The sequence below is a fragment of the Elgaria multicarinata genome, chromosome 2 (genome assembly GCF_023053635.1).
Source record: "Elgaria multicarinata webbii isolate HBS135686 ecotype San Diego chromosome 2, rElgMul1.1.pri, whole genome shotgun sequence".
Classification (NCBI taxonomy): Eukaryota; Metazoa; Chordata; class Lepidosauria; order Squamata; family Anguidae; genus Elgaria; species Elgaria multicarinata.
This window is the reverse complement of record NC_086172.1, coordinates 62,550,665-62,577,671: the sequence shown is the minus strand read 5'-3', so window position 1 is coordinate 62,577,671 and position 27,007 is coordinate 62,550,665. Positions and strand designations below refer to the sequence as shown.

The window sequence follows — 27,007 nt, the reverse complement described above, 5'->3', positions numbered from 1 at the left end:
TTTTGCTTCCCTCCATCACCACCATCCCCTTCCTGGAATTCAGCAGAAGCTGCTAAAAAATTTAAAAAAATCCTTTGCAGCCCCAGCCTTCATCCTGAGAATATATTCTTTCCAAATGCACCCCAGTCAACAAGTTCCTGCCATTTCAACTGAAAATTGGTTTGCTTTGTAAATTGATTGACTGTTTGCTTTGTAGATTGTTTGAGCTATTTCAAATCTCCCTTTTACTTCCTTCAGTTGTTTGGTAACTGCTTCTTCCCTACATGTCTGTACCACTGCAGCTTTTCTCCATTCCCTAGCTATATTTGCCACTGGCTTCTCTCACATATACTACACCTTTTCACACCAGAAAAAAGAGATCAACTCCATGTTATTATTCTTTGAAGGCTGATTGAAAAAAGAAGAAAGCAGCAAAAAATAAAACTGGTGCTTCTGGGAACAAGCCCTGAAATAAATGGAAACGCTTGTTTCTGGAACAGGGCAGGTCACTGGAGGTTCTGGAATAAGCCTTATGTGGGCTCCACCAACCTACTCTGTTCCAGAAATGACTGTTTCCACTCATTTCAAGTTGCCCCTTGAAGTGCTAAATCTCCATTACGCAAGTGGTAGGCCTCACTTACACAACAGAATCAACCACTTATGGACAGTTACTGCTGGATACTACCTACTGACTTTTAACATATTAGCCTGTATGATTGACGTATTATGCCTTTTGTCTTAACGTATGATAACTGCTATCTCTCAATAACAGGCGTCATTGACCACACAGGACTAGGTGCTGCTGGAATGCTGGCAGTGAGCAGTAGCTGTGCAGGGTGTAGCACCTCCTATTTGCTCTCTAGGTTTGGCAGATACACTCATGCCAGCCAGCGCCACCGGCAGTTATACCAGTGTCCATCAGTAGAGGCATATTAGGCCCGCATCATCTTTTCCTAACTCTATTGCTAATAATGAATCACACTTCACTCCACTCAGCAACACTGGCTAAACAATATAGTACACAGCAGCTGGTGATGAGAGTGTCAACTTTAGATAACACTTGATGAATCACACAAAGTGTCACCAATATAGGTATAAACACATTATATTTCATCTCACCATTTAGGTTTATATTTGTGTAACTTCACTTCTGGCCACAGTGCTATACAAAAGGAAGCCATGAGTAATTGGACATAATGCTATTTGCACCCCTGGTACAATAATTTATATGGCAGAAGGCTAGCATACAAAATATCTTAGGAAGTTACTATGCTACCATTTGTTAGAATGTCTCCCTTTTGTCAAGAAATCTTGACAAGGCCTAACAGACTTTAATGATAACACATACATGAGTTTGTGTGTATCTGTTTACTATTCCATGGACATGACTGTGCAACATTTAAAGTTCATTAGCAACAATATTTATTCTGGAGTCAAGAATATTGATATTGTAATAAGAACTCAGTTTTATATATCCCTGAACAATAATTAGGTTTGAGGAGGAAAAAAACAAATATGCAGCCAGTGGTCAATAGATCAAAAGTGTTTATTGAAAAGAAGTTCCTTTTATGACTACTCAAATATTCATTTGAACAGACTGCACACAGTAAAACTACCTTACCATGGTGTGAGACAATATAAAATCGTTTCATCCATTCTTGTTGAGAACCACACTTAAGATAATCAGTCTTGTGTTTCTTAGTTTCTTCCTATAATAATTTAGCAGTTTTCTATTTCGCTTTTAAATATCACAACCTAACATAAGGGCAAGTTTTGCTTTAAAACTATTATCCCTCATTATGTCATTATACCAAAAAGTTATGCATCTTTTAAAAAGTAACGGCTTCATCTAATTAAAGAAATCTTAGTTGATTTTGAAATGGATTAAATGCATATATTAACAAGACAATAGTTTAGAGGAGAGAGTACATTTTGCTTTTAAGATACGACATGTACACATAAGATCATATACTATTTTAGAAGAGTCATTTCTATCTGGATGAGAAATAGAGACTGAGATCTACCGTTTTTATGGATATTCATATTAACATCTTCTGCCCAATTAATCAATTGATTAGGCTAATTTATTTTTAAAAAACTCTGATAAGAATCAGGATGAAAGATATTTCATCCTGATTCTTATCAGAGTTTTTTAAAATAAATTAGCCTAATCAATTAATCAACTACATCTTACTGTGCTACTAAACAATAATAACAAGCAGACGTACCTGCTAGTTTTTCTTCTATCCTAAACCCCCAATACAAAGCCTTAAATTGAATTTCTGAACTTAAAGAGACAGTTTAATTATTCAGATGCATCTCATTCTCACACCTGCTTGTGCACATGTAAGCACTTACACGCCTGCTTGTGTACCCGTTTCATGTGCACAAATGCACACACCATTTGAACACATTAGCACATGCTATCCACTTGCAAGTGTGCAACATTCCCACGCAGTATTCTCAGATATGCACACATGAATACATCCACATGCATGCTCAGCCCCATAGAATGCATATACATGCATATATACAACCTTTGCAAGCATGTGTACTGCACACCACAAATATGCACATACCCACAAACGCATATATGCACATACACACAGGCAATATCCATACACATCTTCCCCGCATGCATGTACATCTACACACACAGCTCACAATGGAAAGAAGAATGCTTCTGAACTATCAACTGACTTTTCCCAATCCCTACATTAATTTTCAACTGTCTTTTCACAATGGCTTTACCTGCATGTCTCTCTTACTTTCCCCCTTTGCTCTCCTTAAGTCCCTGACTGGGTTCCCCTCTCCTTTTCATGAAGACTCAAATAAAAATAAAATAAAAAACAATATCTTTGATAGCTCTAAGAAAGAGTCCTTAAGAAACTTAACACCTATAAATGTCACCTTCCCTCAATTGTCTTGAAGAGCACTTCTTCCTGAGGGTTCTCTGGTTTCCACGGCCAGCAACCCACCTCTCTCCCACCATATGGCTGATCTTCTCAGGGATATTTTTTACTTCAAATATATCTTTCATCAGCATCAACTGCTTGATCCTGACAAATTACAACATCCAATCCTCATATCAGTTACCATAGGTGGCAAATGAATATATCAATATCATTACTACCTGATATGCCTTTATTATGGTAACAGGTTCCTCTCGGTTTGGTTCGGGCGATCCACGACTTTGCAGTAGGTTCCTCACTGTCTCTTCCATTCTGGAAACAGAAAAGAAGAAAAAAATCCCTCAGTAATTAAAGGACAGAATTTGTAATGAAGCTTATTGTACAGATATAATTTAAGCACTGTTTCTCAGTCACAGGACTGAATAGACTTGCTTCATGACAAGACAAAGAAAAATGCTGTATTTTAATTTATTCATTATTGCTAATACTTAATACTTCCGACTTAAGACATGTCTAGACTTAGAAAAAGGATTCCAACAAAAAATTAATAAATCCAAAATCTACAGCAGCACACTATTTTTATTTGGGACAACTAAAATGCCACGAAAGATTGTGCAAGTGTTTGCATTTTCCAGAATTCTTCATCAGGCTACATGGTATAAAAGGCAAAGGATGGGAAAAGAAACAGAAAAGTTCAAAAATTAGGCCAGGTCTTGTGTCTAAGAGGTTCACATTTTTTAAACAACAACAACAACTAAATAAACAACTGTTCAGTTACTCATGGATCAGTGCAACTATCATTGCTCTTTTAAAAATTAAAATGTACGCTCTTAGATATTTTATTTTAAACTCTATAACAATTTAGTGAAATTTAGTGTATACTTTAGTGAAAGTTTTGTTACTGAGCCGTATTAAGTACTTCCTTTATTCAAACAGTCTTATTACTCAAGTCGAGAACCATTGATTTATAAAGAAAAGGATATATAATTACATCAGTGATTGCTAAATTAATAAATAGAACATTCTGGCTATTTCAGGTGGGTTTTGTGGCAACACATTAATGCAGTGTTAATTAGTGCTCAATGATCATGAATCTCACAATCAATTTCAAAGAATTAAAAACAGGAAATAATAAAAATATTTGTTACTTTTATATCTTTCCCATCCTCCAAGATGTTTATGACACAGAGTTTTTACCCTCACTCCCCAAAAAAGCCTTTGAAGTGATAGGTTCAGAGAGTGACTGTATAAGCACCAATGAGTATTAGCACAAGGAGTTGAACCCAGAATGTCCAATTTAGATCAGATACTGCATCCACTTTGACTCTAAACATAGTTCTCTAAAGACAAATGTAAAGGCTTTTCAGGATATAACCACCTAAAAATGGTCTTGTTGATTCAAACCTCAGCTCACCTACCCTACCATTGCATGTTTTGGGTGCTCACTAGCAAGTCATAAAGTTAATGACTTCTAGAGTTAATCCCCAGCATCTGGAATTCTTTGGGGTTATACTGCTCAGTTCAGTCTATCAAACCAGTCAGAATACATTAGTAGTTACTGCTTTGGTGACAACATTCCAGTTTATTTAGTCTTTATGTTAAAATCTTCATCATACATTCCACAGAAGGGTGATCACAAGACATCCATTTTACTCTGATGTCCAGTGATAGGCCAGTTATTATTAGTATGATGATTATTTACTTTATGATATGTATGCTATTCATTCGCAAGAATGCACCTAGTACAGTCATTCCATCTGTTGACCAAATGTGAACAAAAATAAACCAAGTATAAACTTCAGTTCAGACAGTAGCACATAGTTTCCCAGTAGCAGATTGGAACCATTTGTTTTTATATCTTGTTATGAAGTAGAACCCTTCCTTAATACACATCTTTTGCTTCGTTGTTATACCTTCAATAAAGGAAATACCACATAGCATAGGGCTTCAAAAACTAGCTTTAAAATGTAATCTCCCAACTGATTCAATAACACATTGTAAAAGATTAAGAGCCAAGTTAGAACAGGGACCACATAAACAGCCCCTCCCTCCACATAATTACCCTGTCAAACTTAGAGCTGAGATGTCCTGCTGAGGTACATACATATGGGATGGCACATCCATATAGCACACCCATATGAGTGCTATTCAGAAGGTCACAGTGAGGCCAGCAGCTCCAAAACATGTTATGCCTTCACGGAAAGCAAAACAGTTGCATGTACAGCATCCCTATGGAGGAACTGGTTCAATTGCTACCTCCATATAAGAATAGCTTGGTCGTAGACCTTTTTATCTATAACTTTCTATTTGTCTAAGTAGCCCATAGTTTGATTCATTGGGGCTCTCAAGTGTCCCAGACAGATATTTTTCACATCACTGCCATCAGATCCTTAAAAAAAACACCCTGAAGACCTCAGGGATTGAGCCTGAGATCTTGTGAATGCAAAGCACATGTTCCACCACTGAGCTGTGCTGCCCTCGCTGTATCATGAGTGCAACAGGAAACTAACGTTGGATATGAGCCAAAATGCTTATTTCTGGAACAGGACAGATCAATGGAGCTCCCTTCTGCTGACCTCTCCCATTCCAGATATGAGCTTTTAGCTAATTTGTTTAAAGAACTGCTAGCTTCCCATTGTGCTAGCGGTGGGTTCTACTAGCATGGGGGCAGTACTGGATATTGCCCACTGTAATCTTACACATACAGTTACAGTATTAGAATGAGGGTTGTCTTCATATCCCTGAAATGAGAAGTGAGTTTTGGCCCATTTTAGAGAGACTACAGGATCTGCTCCTTAAATAGCATTGGAACCCAAAACACGTTTATTTTCTTTTTGGGTCTCATGCAGACAGATTTCAAAGTGGTTAGAATTAAGGGATAAATTCTCCTTTAGTGACATTCAGACAACCAAGGCCAAAAGGAATGGTACATGTACCTGATTATAGATTTGACCTCAATTAATCTCCATGACACTCCAGTGAATATTAGTACAGCAGAGAACCTCTTTAATTCATACAAATGACAGGGAAGCCCATTGTGAATCACAGGATTTTGCAAATTACTGATGTGAGCAAACACAATAAAAGAGGCAAGGACGATTCATCACAAATTGTACTTTATTCATTTATTTGACAAATGTAATTTAGCTGTAGTTAATTGGTATTATGTTTTGTATACTAGTAAACAGAGTGCAGAATAGATGAAGAAACAGTGCAACAACATGAATCCTCACTGACCACAGAATCACTTCTTGTTGCAGATAAACAGTCAGTTTTATATTTTTAAAATACGGAATCTTGTGAATATTGTTATATTCTCATTAAATGAGTTTTAAAAAGCTCAAATCAAGGAACTTACCTATACCAGTTAAGCAGGAAAAGACCCTCTCTAGATAATGTACCATACCTTTTCTTGTATTTAACTGGTCGTGGCCAAATATTATGACTTCATGAGTGAAGCATGAAAGTCTTCTGTGCTGTTGTCACATGTGACTATCTGCATGCTATGTGCATGCATTTAGCATCTGCAAGTACTTCTCACTGGGCCTGAGAAGATTTAATCTTAAAACCACAATTGAGGGAAGATATGAAAATAATTAGGGACACAGTCTGAAGTTTTATTTAACTCTATGCATACAGAATGAAAGAAGCATTAGCTATAACTGGCAAATATTTAAAAAACAAAATCAAGGCTTTGTTTTGCAAAAATCTTGGGAGCGGTCCTCCCACCATGATTATCTTTAAAAAAGGATGCAACTTCCAATTAAAGAAGGTGGATTTGCTTTTCCGCATGTTGCTTTATATCATCAGGCTTATTTGTTGGCTTAAATTAAACGTTTGGTCTTTTCCGTTTAGATCAGATATTCCACCTTGATCAGTTTTGTTATCTTTTTGCATGGACCCTTGTTCTAAATGGACAGTATTGGGTTCTAGGCATACTAGAATGGATAGTATATTAGAGATATAAATGGATCACTGCCTGCCTTGGCATCCATAAGTGACGCATCTATGGATCTTGGATTGCATCTTATTTGGCAGAAACTTTTTTTTTCATGTCTTTTGGACACAACTATGTCTCTTTAATAAGGGGCTGTCTAAGTTGGCTAACACAGCTAATGTCAGGGCCCAGCTTCAGCACTGCAGTCTGCCTTGTAGGTTATAGCTATAATTTGTTTAGAAGTAGGGTTTGGCTCTCTTCAGCCTGTGGAAAGTCAAAATCTATGTGAGTTTATCTCTGCCAGCGTTCTCAGAGCAGAGCAGCGGGGAGTCCCGGTGATGCTTTTCTAGTGAGAGAGGGGTGAGTCTGAGCTTGTGGGGAGTGCTCCTGACTGGCTCCAGGGACGCAGATGTGCTGTGTATGTGCGCACAGGACTCTCGGACCAAGTTGGGTGCTTGCAGCATCCCTAGCTCCAAACAGCATGTGTAACAATAGTCCAAACAAGATGAAATCCATGAAGATGACCACATCAGACATCTCTAGGAACACTCACAGTTGATGTACTAGTCTCAGCTGTGCAAATGCATTCCCGGCCACCACCGAAACCTGGACATCCAGGTTCAGGGCAGAGTCTAGGAATACATCTGAACTGTGAGTCTGAGTCTTCAAGGAAAGTGTAACCCCATCTAGCACAGATTGAGTTCTTATTCCCTAATCAGCTTTTTGACTATCCAAGAGCACCTCTTGACTCGATCAAGTTTCAATTTATCCACCATTACCATTGTCAGATATTACTATTGAATTAGCTTCCTTGGATTTAAATGGAAAGGACAGATAGAGTTGGGTGTCATCAGCATACTGGTGGCACCAAGCCCCAAGACAAACTCTCTGACCAGCTTCATGTATAAGTAAAATATGGGGACAAGATGGAACCCTGAAGCACACCACAGAACAAAGGCCATGTCATCAAACAGGAATCAACTCTGCAAGAACGACTGGAGCCACCATATTTCAAGTCCCTTCTCAGACAGATGCTTCAGAAAGATACCATGGGTGATGGAATTGAAAGCTACCAAGAGACCCAGCAAAACCTACGGGGACATTCCCTCTGTCCAGTTCCCAGCAGAATTTATCATTAAGATTGTGATGGGCTTGAGGGGGTTAAGGTCTCAAGAAGTTAGTCTCTGGGCAGATTTACGATCGCTCTGCCAAAGACTTTGAATACTAATTGTCTCAAACCGTCCAGCTCTGTACCTGGGGGATGATCTCACACTATACGTGCAGCCGAACTGATAAAAGATCCCGGCAGCGCCAGTAATCTGGTTCCTTGCAGCAGTTCGGGTTCTGGTGCCTTAGGCTGAGAGGGAAATCTTTTCTTTTGTCTGCGGGGCTTTTAGCCCGCAGAGGTGGAGTCCGTGGAAAGTTAGTGTGGGGCTGGATGTCTTGGGGAAAGTGTGGCTGCTTGTTCAGCAGGGGGAAGGGGGGAGTGGGGAGTGTATGATTGTGGAGATGTTGTGTTGTCCTTCCTGCCTTTAATGTTTCTGTGCTGTGTCTTTTCCCCTTATGTGTTGTCCCAGCCCTGGGACGTGGGAATTCCACCAGAGTTTTAGTTGTAATTAATAAAGATTTTTACCTTTTTGTGGTGAGACTGTTATTTCTGGGTGCCAGACTCAGACTGGGAAAAGGAGCAGTGGCAGGCTCTTTCACAAAGATAACAAAATCAGTCTGTCCTATAACCAGGCCTGAAGACAGACTGAAATGGATCAAAATAATCTGCCTCATCCAGAAATACTAAATGCTGGGCTGTCTTCTTAGCATTTAGGTCCAAGCATATTCTCAGATGATCTCTGTCAAGCTTTGCCACAATAACTTATCCAACCTAACTATCACCTACCTGCAGTTTTTCCATACTATTCAGTTTTGTTTGGACTTTACCTCTTAGTGCCACTGGGACTTCTAAGTTGTGAAAAATTACAGGTGGCACGTGTAGCTATATTTTTGGGATTTTTTCCCCCTAGTAAGCAAATTACACCTTGAAACACATCGTTGAAGTTATATAAGTTTCTCATAGTTAGTTCTGAGATTAGTCACAGCCTGTATACCCTGTACAATTTGGGCATCAAAATGTACTACTGGAATTCCAGTGGAGTTGCTTTGTTTTATACCTCCAATTTATGTTTACAGTCACTAAATACTTGTGATCTTTTTCCAGAGTATGTTTATAATCTGATATCTGAATGCTGTTCAACTTCCAGTTCTTTGTAAGTTTATAAAGTAATTGCATTACCTTGTAACCTTGTTCCCATTTTAAATACAACTGTTTTATTATCATTTATGAGATATTCCCAGAACACTCAAGTAACAGAGCTCAGTATGCCAATTAAGAAATCATGTTATTTTCATGTTTTACCTTGACTTCTCTTGCACTCTGTCTGACATTTTAGCAAAATACGTAAATTTGTCACATTTGCGACAACCTTTTCGAGATACTGAACAAGAATTCACGAAAAACTTATAACAGGCCCAATTTATAAAAGCAACCAAAAGGCAACTAGGAATGCTCAATGAGAAATAATTAAGAACTGGGAATGTGAATAAGTAGAAACTGGTGATTTTATTAAGGGAAAATCCAAAGAAAGTTTGTGACGAAGTCCTATATTCTCATGTAGCTCAACAGTAGCCATGAGAGAGCAGGACTGGGCAGTATGTGGACCATTGCCCCACCCCCAAATTCATCTGTATAAGCATCTGTACTGTCTACAGAACAACAAAAGGGTCAAAATTAGCTTGTTTGCTAGGAAACTGACATCAGAAATGGTGGTTATCACACTACTGGACAAAACAACAGTCAGTCTCGGCTAAGGGGCTGGCTTTTATTGAACTCAGATCACCATAAAAGTGAACATTTGCTTGACTCCCACTGTCCTCCTATAACAACTAATCAGGGACTTTTCTCTCAGACTATCCTCTCTGCAATGATGTCTGCTTCTGCTCTGAAATCCAAGAGTCTATGCATGGAACTACCTATGTTAAATTGATTTTACTGATTTTATTTGGAATTCTGTGTGTTTAATGGTTGCCTTCCCTCCCCCCCCACCTTTTCCTTTTCCCATAACAAATAAACCTGTTTCTATAATAGGACATTTGGCTGCATTGTTTTAAAAGGGAATTTCTCAGGGAATCTCCCACGTAACCCTTCCCTACATGAAGGACTGCATGATATAAATATACCTTGCTTATTTCCTTAGGAAGTTCATTCAGTGAGTTTTGTGTCTCTGGGCTTTGGATAAGACAATCTAAAGTGCCTTTCTTTTTCTTTTTTCCTAGAGCTGGGGGTGTTCTTGGCAGAAGGGCTTAGAACTCCCCAAGCAGCTTGATTGTTTGCCAGGGAGTCCGACCTGACTGGTGACAGCCTATCATTAATTATTTTTGGGGAACTCTTCTAAAACAGGAGCCTATCAATAGGAAAAGTCATCCTCCCTCCCTGATCTGTAGCAAAGTTCATAATTAATTCTAAATCATGTATTTAAACATTCTGTATTTAAACGTAAATAATAGTAACATTCTGTATATACGAATGTTGAGTTAAAATCCTCAACATTTGAGGAATGGTGAGATACCAAGGTCAGAACTTTATCTGAAGTGTGTTGAATAGTCAATCCATCATTCAAGGTCAAAATTTGCTTAAAAGTTTACTGATCAGTTTAATGGTCAATAAATAATAGTCAATACATTTTGTGTTAAGAAATGCATAAACTCAGCAGAATTGACCTATGATGTGTGGGGTGGGTTTTTTTAAAATTATGATTAGATGATAGTAAAACTTGAAATTAAGATTTGTTTTGCTTCATCAAAAAGAAATATGTATCATTACTTATATCTAAGCTCTTAGAAACAATGGGAAACAGTTTAAGACTGTGAGCTGAATTTAGGTTATGTTAATTTCAACATTAGGTCAGCCACAATATAGTATAAATATGGTTTGATGTTTGGGCATATCAGCTTCAGATTATCTGAAGGTCCTGCATGTGACCAGTTTAGGCAGTTTATACTGTAATGGGATTTACATATTAAGATAAAAAATTAGCAACTGGGAATGTTTCATAACTATTACTTTATATCTTAGGCTATATTATATTTTGATGTATTTTACAGGACAAAGTACATACTTACAATAAAAGTGAAAAATGGATTCATCATGGCTCAATCCTGTTACAATAAACAGGATCTTGATGTCTCAACTGCCCACAGATTTGTCTGTTAAGAAAGCTGTGAGCTCCAGAGATTTTTAAGGCCTATTCTAAGTGTAACACACCAGTCAGTTTTGATGTCACTCAACTCCAGTGGTGAGTGAACGCTGGAATGCTTTCAATACTGTACAATACAGTGGAAGTTTGATCATGCTAAAATAAATAAATAAAGTTTTACTATCATCTAGGTTTGTTTGCTATTATTTACCTTCTAACTGAAGGCATCTAAATAAGCTTTTGAGGAACCTTTCTGCTATAGATTAAGAGCTGGGTGAACTTATAGTACTACAATTAATGTAAAGGTTTTAAGAAGGTATGAAAAAGGAAATGTGTAGACTGAGGAAGATAAAACGGTCAAAGAGAGAGAAGTTTTCTTTTTAAAGATGAGGATATACAAAGGGATATGGCAATATATCCCGATAGAATGAAGGAAGACAGCCACCACTTATGCACTGAAGCATTTTATTTATTCACAGCAAGTTTCAGTACACGTACTCTTCAGAAAAAAGGTGAGAACAAAGGGCAGAGAATCCAACAGAGAATGATTTGTAAGGAAAGCCAGGGTGGGGGCAGGCTTACTCTTAATGATAACCCTATAGCGGAAACCACACCATCCTTTATTTACCCATGCCTCAACCACTTGTACTCAGCATCTATCTTCAGCACAGTCAGAAGTACATTTTCAAGCCATTGTGTAGGTTTTTAGCTATAAAGCTCCCATTGAGCTTAATGGGAGTCCTGTGGCTAAAGCCCCACGGTAACCTTTGAAAATGTACTCCAAAGTGTCTAAATAATGTACTATTTGAACATTATCCTGTTAACTTGTGATATGATGTTGCTGAAGGAAATCAGGGATTTTTAAAGACATATGGTTCTAATATCAGATACCTAGCAGGAGTCTCTAAAATGTTTACCTGAAAATGAGCTCTTTTATTTTGCACCATTTCACCGGTAGAAAAGTGTGCTTGCTGCTGTTTGTTTTTCAATTATAAACTCTTAGTTTACATAATTGACACAAAAAGATAATCACTTTTAAGGCCCTTCTTTGAAGTGGTAGGCACTATTTCATAATCAGAATTAACATCTGGATACAAACTATAGGAATCCATGTGAGCCTGGATTTCTGGATGCTTTGAAGAACAGTGGCCCACTAATTGCTAAATTCCAGTTAGGTGTCCTATATGGCAGAAGCCTCCACAACCTCCCCTCTGCAAAGTGAAAGTAGATAGCTCCTCCATGTCACTGCCATCACTTCACTCTCCCTTCACTTCTCAAGTGTGAAGTAAGAATATTATAAGAAGTGTTTTTGAGGATGGATGGGTAAAGGTGGTTTTGGGGATGAATAATAACGTAAAGCACTTTGTATATGAAAACCACTGATAAATAAGAACCCATAAATAATGAAGAACTCCAGAGGTTCTAAAGGAGTATAGTTTCTCAAATTCAGAATTAATTCAGATTTTTAGCATTGAATAACGAATCCACCACTTTCATTATGACTATATTTAGTTTCACTTAATTTAATGCATTGGCTTCTATAGAGTATGTTAAAACTCTACATTAAATCTTGCATATTCAATATTAACAATAATGATACTTATAATTCATATAATGTTTTAGAATGCTTCACCTATACTATTTTCTAATAATGCCTGGAATGCAGATGGAGTGGATTTTGCGGCTGATTTTGAGAGAGCCTGGTGCAAGCCACAGGGACTTCAGGGCAGAGGTGAGGTTTGAACTGGGGAAGTGTACAAGGCAACGCTCACTTCCTTAGAAATAGGTTCCAGTGATCGAAACATGATTTAGTTCTGAGAAAATGCACAAGGTTGAAGAAAATGCACAGGATTGAAGTATAATTCTCTTGGCCATTATGAAACACTAGTTCATGCACAGAGTAAAATAAATAAAATTAGATCGCAGTATTTCTGAAAGTGATATCAACTATGCTCGGATGGTAAAACCAGTCTTCCCTAACTAGCTACCCTCTAGATGTTTCAGATGACAACCCCCAGCATTCCTAACCATTAACCATGCTGGCTGGGATTGATGGGAGTTGTATTGAAAAATATCTGGAGGGCACCAGGTGGAGGAAGGCTGCTATGAACCATGCTAGCTTAAACTTTTAACTAACAAAGGTGCCATTCAATCTGCATATTTGCTTACACATCTATAATTAATGCTCAAAGGGACAGCCTTTAATAGTGGTGAGGAAAGAACAGAAAAGGTATTAATGGAGAAGTCAGATTATAGCAAAAGACCAGATATGCTTATGTCCACAACACTTTATATTTACTTTTGGATGATTAAATAGAAATAGGTTTTCTTGGAATCAGTAAGACTTACTTCTATGCTGTCTATTGAGCTCAGTCTGAAATATTACAGTTGTTATACAATGAAATGAATATTTAAATAAAATTAAATATAGAATTTGTGCATTGCTCATCATTGGGTGAAGCAATTTCCGTAAGCAATTCATTTTATGAGCTTGAGTTTAAATGTCATCTCAGAAGAATAACTGAAATGGAAGGAAATAGATAATTATAAATGCATCTTTTGGACAATAGACTTTCTTTTTGTGCTTCAAATTGTCTTGTAAAACTATTTATTCATAATGAAGAATTGTCGAGATTCCTCCATGTTCTAATATATGAAAAATGCATAAATATGTATCACGAATATGAACACTGAATTGGAAAACTATTAAAACTCACTGAGGTATGTGAAGGAAAATGAACCTTTATGCTTTTTTGACTAAGAATGCACTTCTTCCATATGTATGTGTATTCATTTCAGTTTTGATCCTATTTACTGATGAGAAAATACAACCTACATGAATCCTGCTTCTCTTGAAAGAGTTTCTCTAGTGCAAGATAGAGTCATTTCATCCATTGACCACAGAGCAATGGGCTACAAGTTTGGCCGCCCGGATAGGCTATGGAAGAACGAATTATTCTACAATTGCAAATGTATGTTCAAGTGATTTTATTTTAGAGGTCAATTAATTCCTGCTGAAAGCATGTAAGAATGGATGCCTAGACCATTAGGTTATCACTTAATATATGTTCCCATAATTATCCAGCAATAGGGTTAAAAATCATGGCCATAATCCACCCAAAGCTAAGCACCTTAAGTCCCTCCTTTCAATGGGAGAAATTTAAGCACATCTCTTCCACTGAAGGAAAATGTTTGACTGGATCATGCCAGTATATATTTTTCTTTACTTCAGGAGGAATTATGGGATATGTCTAATGAGTATTTAATATAACAGTACTAGGTTCATAAAATTCCCTTCATTTCCCCTCAATTTGTTTGTATTTATTTCATTTATTAAATTTTAAAATCCTGGGTGGTGTACAACTTAAAGTAAAATGCAAGGCAACAATGAAAATAACAAAACAAGTATGATAAAAGCAAAATAAAACCAAGAATAGCACAAAAGACGACCAAATGTAAAACCAGTAGCAAGGATAAAACAGTGTGAAGATCTAAAAGCACAAAGACCAGTTCCTCATCTGCTGTTTTCTTAATAGCTAATGGGAAGAATGAGTCCATGAGGATTCACAAAGTAATAAACCCAATATTTAAACTTTCCTAGTACATACACATCCTTAACACAACATTTTAAGATAACAGTTTAAGGAAGTTCCTTATTTCTTCATTTTGATAGGGATATATCTGGGCTTTAATCTAACAGAGGATACATGGATCAATTACAGCTGTACAGGTGGAAATTTTTGTTTTGAAATTCCAGTGAAAAGTTTATTGAGTTTCCCACTGTTGAGTAACCGGTTAGAATAGCCTTCCACAACCTGATGACCTCCAGATGTTTTGGTTTACAATTTTCACCATCCCTGACCATTGGCAGGGCTGATGGGAGTTGCAGTCCAAAACATGTGGAAGCAACAAGTTCAGTGAGGCTGGCTTAAAAGGATCTCACCACACATACAAAATACCCTTTGTATACATAATGCTATATTGAAATTAATGATATTTTAAAATGTTTTAAAACTGACTCGATCATGGCTATATTAATTAGCAAAGTTTTGGAGGACAAGGAATCCACGCAGACTGCTTTGCAGTAATTTAACACATTTTGAAGTTATAGTAAGATCCTGGTTTGTTCCAAACTTGCTAATCACAGTTTCCCAGTTCATACATAATAGGAAACTATGGTTAATGGAAGACTTCCTGGTTTTAGGTTAAAAGGGGGGGCATGCTTATCTCAGCATCCAACCAACTCAGTGTAGCTCAACTAGGTCTAGATTAGGTAATCACGGTCAATAATGGGATCCAATCCTTTCTGAATTTTCATTCAGATGTATTTTGATGGGACATAACTGTACATCACTACCTATTATAAACGGATGTTACACATTTTGCATTTTGCATGTGCATTGAAACCCAAGGCAAATGTATCACAGGAAATGGCCCTGTCTCTCAAGGTAAGCTTGGAGAATAAGTTTATGTTCAAAGAAATGCACACTTACAATCCCATGACAAAAAGCAGATCATAAGTCATATATAGGTGGATTACCAGGAAATGTGGACAGTTAAAAACAAAATAAAAATCAACATGCCTGACTGTGAATTATGAAAAAGATGTCTGCAGGCTGGTATACTTTTCATCAAATAAATGGAAATTACATAAAAGTAAAAGAAGTACCAAATTATATTATCTGCAAAAAGAGATCAAATTTATAACAAACTCATTCTTCTTCTGTCATTAAGCCATTAATATCTAGGCATTGGGAAAAGTTGTAAAACGCATTTAACATGATTTAGTATACATTAATATTTTCACATCATCTAACTAATTTGAAATTTGTAATCAGGCATGTGCTTTGTACCTGCACATACAAGTTAATCTATTTTGTCTCATGTTTCCTTTTATTTTCTCTACATGGTGAATTTCTCGTATAACAGCCCTCATAATTTATGAAGATAATACTTCAAGATCATTTCCCCAGGTTTTGTGATATTATTCCATTATTGCCTCCACACAGATGTTTTGTATCTGTTCATAAAAAGGCACATCATAATACAAGATTGATCAAGCATTTATCACTCTGGAACGATAACATTATTTGACTACACTTCACATAAAAATGATTGCAGGTCTGAAAAATAGCTACATCTTGTTTTATTCTGGCTTCCTTAAAATATGTCTTTCTGAATGGTTTTCAGATTCTATGGCATCATTATGATAAGTCATTTTAAAGAGAAATCTCTTTTTTGAATAAGACATAAAATAGTCTTCAGTATTATATGATATTACTGACTTCAAGTGACCTTTGATAAAGGCAAGTACGTGCCTTGGTAATGTCAATTGGATTTAGTATTTGTCATTCTTTCTTTCACCCTTATTTTAACTTATAAGAAACAAGCACACATAACATTGTAACCATCATCTGTTTGTTACAACTACTGATGACCACTGAATATTCTTGTTTCTCTTCAGAGGCAACACTTCAGAGTTATGCAATGTGTACAAGCAAAATGAACTGTTAATATTTTAAAGGCACATTCCTATGCATGTTTAGACAAGTCCTATGACTCGCAGCATTCCCCAGCCAGTAGTGTTGTTGGGGAATGCTGGAGGTTGTAGGACTTGTTTCTGTCCAAGCATGCATAGGATTTCGCTCTAAGAATTGTTTCCAAATCTTCTAACAGAAAGCGTGAAGTACTGTCCCTGTAGAACACAATGTTAGGTTCTTCAATTCTATCAATGGAAGTTTCAGTTTCTCAGTCAACATGGAGAGCATATGGAAGTAGCAAAATATGCTTTAGGCTGCAATCCTATGCAAAGTTAACTATGAGTAAGCCTCATTGAATTCATGGGCCTTACTTCTGAGTAGACATAGACATATTTATTTATTTAAGTTATTACACACTTCATAAAATCAATTTCTCTCAGTGTTTTACAATAATGATAAAAACAGAGCTTGGGGACACTACTGGAAAGAGACCTTTTTCTTGTTGCATTTTTCAAGTGTCCCCTCAAAATGCACTGCTAGGATTCGTTCATGTTCTAACTGGTGCCTGGCTTTGTTATAATCCAAAAAGCATTTTTTGAGTCAGACCATCCTTAGTCCTGTATGACGTGATGCTCATCTACTGCCTTCTTCCTATTCACCCTCACCTTTGATGTTGACTATCTCTGGTTTTCAACTTTCATTCTAGACACTGTGACATGGTTAACTGTCTTATATTAAAGACTGAAACAAAATGTGTTACCCCTAAGACCTGGTCTAGTTGCCAACCTCAGGCCCTAGTCAAATTACTCTATAATCTCCAAGGCAAGTTTTCTAATGTGACAGATACCATATAGGCCCTAGGAGGAGGGCTTTCTCTGCTGTGGCACCCCAGCTGTGGAACGAGCTCCCCAGAGAGGTTCACTTGGTGCCTACAGTGTACTCCTTCCATCGCCAGCTGAAGGAGTACACTTTTTATTCTCTCAGTATTTTAACACCTAACTTAACTTAAATTTAAACTTTGCTGTTTTAATTCCACATTTTAACCTATATCAATTTTTGCTGTGTGGTTTTATCCTAGTTGTGCTTTTTATATTGTATATTGTATTTGTGTTTTTAGATTGTTAGTTGTTTTTATGCTCTTCATGATTTTAATTTTTGTGAACCGCCCAGAGAGCTTCGGCTATTGGGTAGTATAAAAATGCAATAAATAAATAAATAAATAAATAAATGTATATTCTTGGTAGGCAGTAGCCTTATTCTATGCGCACACACAAAATCATCCTTTTTAAGGATAAACGTACAGGGTAGATGGAATTCAGAGTTCAAATCCAAAGTTGTGAAACCTGAAAAAGATAATCCTATCTAGAGATATGCAATATGGAATAACAAATTATTACCCAAGGAAGAGATACATGCTGGAGTGGTCAAAACAGGGAACGAAGGGAGCGAGTGAGGGAAGTGATTAAGAATAATACACACTATCATGCATCGTTTCAATTTGCATCTTGCCTGATTTGAGCAGCAACTGCTCCCACAAGGGAATCTGAGTAAAAAACAACTACAATATCATTCCACATGAGATGCTCAAACTCTCTTCTAGCCTTAATTATTCTGTCTTACAATGCAAAAACAAAATACATTAACTGGAATGAAGCAGATGAAGAAATGGAACTATAATTCTATACCAAATGACCTTACACACTTATTGAAATAAAAGCCTAATTGAAATAACAGAAAATTAATACCCTTCTTCCAATGGAGATTGCTTCTATTAATCCTTACAGTTGATCATCTGTTCATTTCTTACCAGCACAGGACAGCTGTGCTTGTACCCCCAGAGATGGAACCAGGTCTAATTATGACCAGTACAGTTTCTAGCAAACTCCAGTTATTTCAGATTTGCTGGCCAGATTTACTGCCTTAGGATCTCTGACAACTTCAGGCATTCATTAAAGATCATTTATTTCATATTAATAGGAATATTAAATATTTCTAGACTGCTTTCCCAGTCTAAAGGTCTTGGATAATATCCAACAGGGCAAACCCACTAACGTAAATGGGGAAATTGGTGCTCCAGCTGACACTATTTCCGTTGTGCTAGAGTAGTTGCAAGGAAGATTTGTTAAGGGCAGGCTTCAGTCAAAATAAGATTCAAAACAATGACATTCAGAACTACAATCCAAACTGCCTTAAGGCCTTTTCATGTTCCAAAGTCCTACCAAAGAAATTGTCAAACTAGTAATTGTGTGAAACTTCTGTTCAATGACCCATCAGATGAGAAAATAAAAGATCAAGAATAAATGCTTTCCAGAGCCATGAGGATTACCTGCAGCAAAAAAAAACACTTGTTGCTAGTGATTTATGGACTTAAAGATGATTTCAAGCAGGTGTCTGTTTATTTTAAACGGCATGCATGTACTGCTCCAAAGGTGGCTGGCAACCATTCCTGTTTAAAATGGATTTTCCCTTTCCTATAAATTAAACAACTGAATGAATCTCAAGTGGCCACGGTATATCAGGAAAATCTGTGAACATATCAGAACGTCCAAAGCATTGTTCATCCACTAAATATAATATTTTAAAAATAGAGGCTAAAGTTGTAGATCATGTTTGAGGATATTTACGCTAGCTTATTTTACTGAATCCATTTGGGGTGTCCATATTTTAAAAGAGAGAGAACTGACACTAATTCCCTTGGGACTAAAGGTACCAGTGCCTAATGTGCAGCTATCACTCACATATATAATTAATATCCATACTGGCTGTGTTCGGACAATACAATGGTCAATAGTGGGTTAATAGTCAACAGTTGATTATTGAAGGGGTATTCCCCACACAACATGATTATAATCAACCATGGTGTGCATGAAGGCCAGAGTCGAGTTGAGTATTAATGAACAGTGGCCCTATTCAAATGACACCATTAACCATGCTGATTAACTGCGAAACGGTTAACGGAACGGTTAGCTGTGGTTAATGGTGTCATCCGACATGCGCTTTCCCTAACCACGCACACCTGTTAACCATATTGTGGTCAGCCTCAATAGCCATGTTATGCAGCATGGTTAGTGGCAGAAAATTTGGTTAAAGGTGTAGTCTGACATGCACCTGTGGTTAATGGGCCAAAATGATAGCGGTATTAGTATAAAGCAGCTTAACTTGCTTGGGCTGCTCTGTTTGCAGGCTCTATTGCTGCTCTGGACTCCTCCACTGTCGACCCTCTCAAAATGGCTGACGCCATCAGCCGGAGCTGGCTGACCTTCCCAAAATGGCTGTGGGAGCGGAACAATGCTGTCAAAATAGACTCCACACAACTCATGTGGCTTGAAAGAGCAGTGGATCATATTTACTGCAGTGCACTCAGATGGAGAGGCAGAAAGCACAGGAATTGCTCACTAAATGAGCCAAGGTATGTAACTAATGGCTAGTGAGATTGCTGCCTGCACTAAAATGGCAGGCGCAACTGCCAGGGTTCTTAGCCCTAGGGCTGCTGGGATACGGGGTGGATCATTTGGAGGGCTCAGCTGTTCAACTAACCAGCGTGTTAGTTGAACAGCTGAGGAAAACTTAAGAAAAACTTAAACCACAAAAGGGTTATCTCTGTCATCTGCTGGCGTTCTGCATGTGGTTAGCGTTAACCACAGCTGAACATGGTTAAGGTAACCACAAAGCCCAGAGTGTTGACACATCCCTCACCCTCTCTCCTACCCTCAGTCCTCCTGCTGGTATCCCATCAACCACTGCCAACTGGACTAGAGCCGTAGCTGCCGCTTGGATCACCCTTACTCTGTAGTCGCTGAAAATAACCAACTGTGTGTGATGAAATAGTCAATGGTGCTCAACACATGACATGATCAAATAGTCAACTCCACACAGCACTGGTTATTTGCATTGGTTATTCAGCCGAATAACCAACCATAGTGTGAAAAATTACCGTAGTGTGAAAAATTATTGTCTCATCAAGACAGATGAGACAATAATCAACCACTGACTATTTAACCCACTGTTGACTATTTAATCCACCATTGGTTATTGTGTCGTCGGTACCCAGTCCCTGTTATGACTGGATATAAATACAAATCAAGCAGTCCAAACAAAGGGACCTAAAGAAGCTAAAGCGTTCCGATCAACCTTCCAATTTTCAAAACAGACAAGGTCTTTTAAGCGGGAAGGAGAGAAATTATGCTTGGGCACTGCTAGGCAATAACGTGAAATTAGAGAATGATAAGGGCTGAGAGGGATCCAAGAGCCCTATAACTAAATATTTATATTTAAAGCCTATCTAAAATGCAACTTCCAAAGCTTTGACAGCCTCCCAGCAAATAATTTCATTATGTAACTGCTATTTTAATTACCGATTTCCACATATGTTTATGCATACATCCTTCTAATTATCTCAAAACGAAATCTACATCTTAACATGATTTCATAATTTAAGTCCTACCATGAAGGGAAACATCTAGCAGTAGGTTCCAGCAACAAATTGTCTATGCCAATGAACACAAAACAAGCAAAGAGGACTTTAACAGATGTGTTAGGAACAAAAGGACCTTCTGTGTCCACTGCTCTGTACAAGAGAAATACTGACAAGGCTACAAAAATTGAATCTAAATGAATAAATTCTTTGATGTTGTCGCCATTAAGTATGTATTGCACTATAACTACAGAATATACTATTTATTTACTTCCAGTCCATTTTATCTCAACAAATTAAAACAGGTGAGAGCACAACAAAACAATCTCTGATAGGCCTCTTTTGTCAGCCAATTTGACTTCCCAGATTAAGAGAATTCCAAGAGGTTTTTTTTCCCATCAACTGTGTTTGTCTAGGATATCTACCAGGAAAAGATTATTTGGCAACAAATCCTAGAAAGAGTTACTGCTTAGTTCTCCTCTTCTTGGTTTGGTTGAAGAAACTCTTTTTTGTTTTGTTTTTATTAAAAAGGGTCTCATTCCCCAGGATGCCGCAAATCTGCTTCATGGAAAGGGCTAAAATTTATAACTTAGGTTCTTACAGAAGCACATGAAATTGTTTCAGACTAAAAGCATAAGAAGGCTGTATAGGTCAATGAAACTTTTAAGCTACTTTCAAGAGAAAAGAAGCCAACTTCAATAGCCATTTTTCAAATCTTTGATGAATTAAGAACATACTCTATTAGGGTTTATGCATCCGTAATTGTGCTCAAAATTGCAGTTATCAGCCTATCTTCATCTTGCTTGCATTTTCTGGTCCCTGAAAGCCTATTAGAAAGCTTTTGAGGTGAAACTAATCTTATTAACCAGCTCCTTAACCAAATATAGATTTGCACATGCATTTCTCCAGTCACATGGGGTTTTGCTGCTTTGTAAATACTTTTAAACATATGATGCCAGTTGTGGAGGATAGAGGTAGCATATCTGAATTCATTATATGGCACTATGTATTTATTTATATTTTTATTTATTTATTACAGTTATATACCGCCCCATAGCCAAAGCTCTCTGGGCAGTTTACAAAAGTTAAAAACAGTAAACATTAAAAAAAGTATACAAAATTTAAAACCATCAAAAACATAAGAACAACATTATAAAAACAACAACATCCATTTAAAAACAACAGTTCTGGGGTCCGTTAAAAGACAAACTAAGTGTTGTTAAATGCTGTTAAATGCCTAGAAGAAGAGAAAAGTCTTGACCTGGCACCTGAAAGATAACAATGTTGGTGCCAGGCGAGCCTCATCGGGGAGATCATTCCACAGTCAGGGGGCCACCACCGAAAAGGCCCTTTCCCTTGTTGCCATCCTCCGAGTTTCCCTTGGAGTAGGCACTTGGAGGAGGACCTTAGATGTTGAGCACAGTGTATGGGTAGGTTCATGTCAGGAGAAGCGTTCCATCAGGTATTGTGGTCCCAAGCCATGTAGGGCTTTATAGGTTAAAACCAGCACCTTGAATTGGGCTCAGAAACGTATAGGCAGCCAATGCAAGCAGGCCAGAATCAGTGTTATATGTTCAAACCTCCTTGTTCCAGTTATCAATCTGGCTGCTGCATTTTGCACAAGCTGCAGCTTCCGAACCATCTTCAAAGGCTGCCCCATGTAGAGAGCATTGCAGTAATCTAATTTGGAGGTTACCACAGCATGGACAACTGTAGCTAGGTTATCCCTGTCCAGATAGGGGCGTAGCTGGGCCACCAACCTGAGTTGGTAGAAAGCACTCCGTGCTGCTGAGGCCACCTGAGCCTCAAGTGACAGAGATGGTTCTAGGAGGACCCCCAAGCTACAAACCTGCTCCTTCAGGGGGAAGTGCAACCCCATCCAGAACAGGTTGAAAACCCCTCATCCAGTCAGAAGAATCACCTACCAGCAGCATCTCAAGTCTTGTCTGGATTGAGTTTCAGTTTATTAGTCTTCATCCAGTCCATTGTTGCAGCCAGGCACATCCACAGCCTCACCTGATGAAGATGACAAGGAGAAGTAGAGCTGCATGTCATCAGCGTACTGATGACAATGCACTCCAAAACTCCAGATGACCACACTCAATGGTTTCATGTACATGTTAAACAGCATGGGGGACAAGACTGACCCCTGCGGAACCCCATACTGGAGAGTCCTCGGGGCCGAGCAATGTTCCCCAAGCACTGCCTTCTGGAGCCAACCCACCAAGTAGGAGCAGAACCACTGCAATGCAGTGCCTCCCACTCCCAACTCAGCCAGACGTTCCAGAAGGATACCATGGTCGATGGTATCGGAAGCCACTGAGAGATCAAGGAGAATCAACAGAGTCCCACTCCCCTGTCTTTCTCCCAACATAGGTCATCATACAGGGTGACCAAGGCTGTTTCTGTGCCAAAACCAGGCCTGAAACCCAACTGAAATGGATCCAGATAATCAGTCTCATCCAAGAGTGTCTGAAGCTGGCCCACAACCACCCGCTCAAGGACCTTGCCCAGGAATGGAACATTTGCCACCGGCCTGTAGTTACTAAGATTTTCTGGGTCCAAGGAAGTTTTCTTCAGGAGTGGGCTCACTACCACCTCTTTCAGACAGCCTGGGACCACTCCCTCTCAAAGAGAGGCATTAATCACTTCCTTGGCCCAGCTGGCTGTTCCATTCCTGCTAGCTTTTATTAGCCAAGAGGGGCAAGGATCCAGTACAGAGGTAGTTGCACGAACCTGTCCAGGCACCTTGTCAACATCCTTGAGCTGTACCAACTGAAACCCATCCAAGAAAACTGGACAAGGCTGTACTCTGGATACATCACTAGATTCACCTGCTATAACACTGGAGTCTAAGTCCTGGCGGATGCAAAAGATTTTATTCTGGAAGTGCCTAGCAAATTCATTACAGCGGGCCTCAGATGGTTCTACCATGTCCTTGGGGCCGGCGTGTAATAGCCCCCGGACAACTCTGAAAAGCTCCCCTGGGTGGCAGATTGAAAATTTAATAGTGGCAGCAAAGTACTGTTATTTTTGCTGCCATCGCTGCCCCTGAATATGCCTTACTATAGGCACTTACCAGTGTTTGGTTGCATCCACTAGGAGTTTATCTCCATCTGCCCTCAAGCCATCTCCTATTTTGTTTCATCGCTCTCAGCTCTGGGGTATACCACGGAGCCGTACAAGCTCTACTCAGGAGAGGACACTCAAGAGCAATCATGTCAACTGCCCAGGTCATTTCTGCATTCCACAGATCAACCAGGGTTTTGACAGGAGAGCCAGCCCTATCAGCCGGAAAACTCCCTACAGCCCTTTGGAAACCATCCGGATCCATTAGTCTCCAGGGGTGGACCAACTTAATAGGTCCCCCACCCTTGCAGAGGGGAAAAGCTGCTGTAAGTCTAAATCTCAGCAAGCAGTGATCTGATCATGACAAAGGGACTGATGTAAGGTCCCCCACTTCCAGATCACCATCTCCATGTCCAGTTGTGAAAATCAGGTCAAAAGTATGCCCTGCTACATGTGTTGGGCTGATGACATGTATTGGAAAGTATACCAAATATAGAGACATAACAACAGATGCTGAAGCTAGTGCATGAGGCAGCAGGAAGGGTGCTCAGTGGGACATCAAGCTACGTTCACATTATGCCTATGTTAAAAGAAGTGGACTGGCCGCCTGTAAGGTTTTGTTTTTGTATAAAAAGCCATAAATAACTCAGAACCAGGATACCTAGAAGACTGCTTTTCCCTGTTTACAATCCTCAGAGTTTGGTTTACCCAGCCAAACTTTACAATCCTCAGAGGAGCCTTGTTGGCCTTTCCAAGAGCAACAAAATGTTGCCATGTCAAATCTCGAAAGCAGACCTTCTCAATAGTGAGACCAACACTCTGAAACACCTTCCTCCATCCAGTTTAAGAAGCAGAAAATGTGCTGAACTTTAAACACTTACTTGTTTACACAAGCTTTTCCTGGCTTGTAATTTACCGTGACACTGCTCTGTTTTACTGGGGTTAAAAAAAACCCAACATTTCTTTTGGTGCTGTTATACGCTGTGTAACTGTTCACTGTTACACTGTATTATAGAAGTATTTTAAATGAGAGTTTTAATATTTTTTAGGTAAACCGCTTAGAGATTTTATTATATTAATCGTAATGTAAGTATTATAAACAAATAAACAATATTATTAATCTTTGCCTGAATGTAGATTTACCATTAAAGTGCCTCATGGTAGAGTTTTATCTAGTGTTACTGGAAGTTGAATCTATACTGCTTATATAAGTATGTTCAACAGATATTCAAAAGGTGCACACAAACCAACTCTTCAGAATAAAGTAAATATCAGTACAAAAACAGGTAATGCAACAGAAGCCGGAAAAATAGATCATGTAGTTCACTGCACCACAATGGGCAAAAGGAAATTAAAATCTGCTCATAGATAGTGTTTATTATAAACTCAGGAGAACAAGTGCCCTTGTTCAGTGCTTTCTGTAAATATACCCTCTATGATTGGAATGGCCACAGGAAAAACAGCACATTTAGGGTACATTATGAAAAAAAAATCATACCAGTAATCTTTATATAAAAAAGCTACTTCTGAACATTTCATCAAGCATGACCATAAACAGAACCCAGGATAGGGGGAAACAACCCTCCAGAAATGTGGCAAAAATGGATTAATCACTCATCAGTTTCACCTCATGTTGCCTTGAAACTGATTCAAAACTCACTACAGGGACTTTTCAGCAGAGGGACAGTGTTGTAGAAGAAATTATAGAGGTGGAGGGGAGTGGCACAAGCTACATCTCAAAACCAGGTGAGAAAATAGTGCCATATCAGTTCAGACTTTATTTATTTATTTATTTACATTTCTATACCGCCCAATAGCTCTTTGGGCGGTTCACAAAAATTAAAAAAATTCAAAGTATAATGTTTGTACTACACTTGCTCAACAATAAAGCTCAAAAAAATCTCTACAAAGCAGCACGTGGAGAAGAAATATTGTCTAGATACTTAGAAATAAGAAGTGAATGGTTGAGTGAATGGTGTCAATACCAAATAGATAGGGCAGAAGAACCCCAAAACCTGTCCACTAAGTCCAGCTTTGGGTGACCCAACCATCCACACCACCAACTGGAAAACTATGGGAGTAATGCCCCTACTCTTCCTTCTGCCTTCTAAAGCTTCCCTTACTCTAAAAAAAGAAAAGAAAAAATGGAAACAACTTCAGGAATCAGAGAGAGGAACATGAATGGGAAACACAGCATAACCATTCAATGCCAGAATGTATTAGCCAGTGGCTCACAACAAATATTGGTATCGAGGTCCAAATCATATTATAAGTGGGTCACCAATGAAAAGTAAGGTTCGAGTACAGAAGCCTGAGAAGGCTGCACACATGGTTTTACTATCCAAAAAAAGATAACTACTCAGTAACAAGAAGCTACTGTTTATATGTTTTCCAAAGAACATTAGGGGTTGGATCCTGAGAATCACAAACAGAAGGAAGCTCAGGGAAGGGGTGTAGGGGCATGTCAAAGTCACAATGCCCGAGCTGGGATTTTGTATGGTGCAGGTGATGTAATTCTGTGTCCTATCAAAAATGAAAGCCTTTAGTGGTTTATGGTATTGATTCATGCTTGTTCAAATGACTAAAATAACTTTATAGATGTATATAGCCTGGATCCCCATGCATCAATACTTGAAATCCACAATAATTTGTAGTCTAACAGTGGCAAATGGTGAACGCATGGGACCTGCTCCCGTCCTTGATTGCTGAGAGAGAGAGAGAGAGAGAGAGAGTATAGATGTGTGAGAATGGGTTGTGTATGTAGCTTTGGATTTGGCACAACATCCCAGTGTGCCATGAGTTGTGCCATGTAAACTCAGTCATCAAGGGTTGTTTGAGGGCTATACAATCCTCAAATAACCTTAAAACAAGGTGGTAGCTGGTACACAAATCATACACAGCAGGTAGAGATGATTTTGGATACCAAAGTTAGTTTTCAATAATGAAAAAAGAAATGTATTCCAGACTAG

At 38.4% G+C, this 27,007-nt stretch overlaps 1 protein-coding gene across 3 annotated transcripts in view; it reads right to left on the bottom strand.

Annotated features, from left to right (window-relative positions):
• Positions 1-27,007, bottom strand: part of NCKAP5 (NCK associated protein 5) — a 640,533-nt gene that overhangs the window by 233,514 nt on the left and 380,012 nt on the right. For all 3 annotated transcript variants that reach the window (XM_063116607.1, XM_063116609.1, XM_063116608.1), the window contains one exon: positions 3,113-3,203. In XM_063116607.1, coding sequence (XP_062972677.1) covers positions 3,113-3,203 — 91 coding nt within the window. The remainder of the gene's footprint in view (positions 1-3,112; positions 3,204-27,007) is intronic.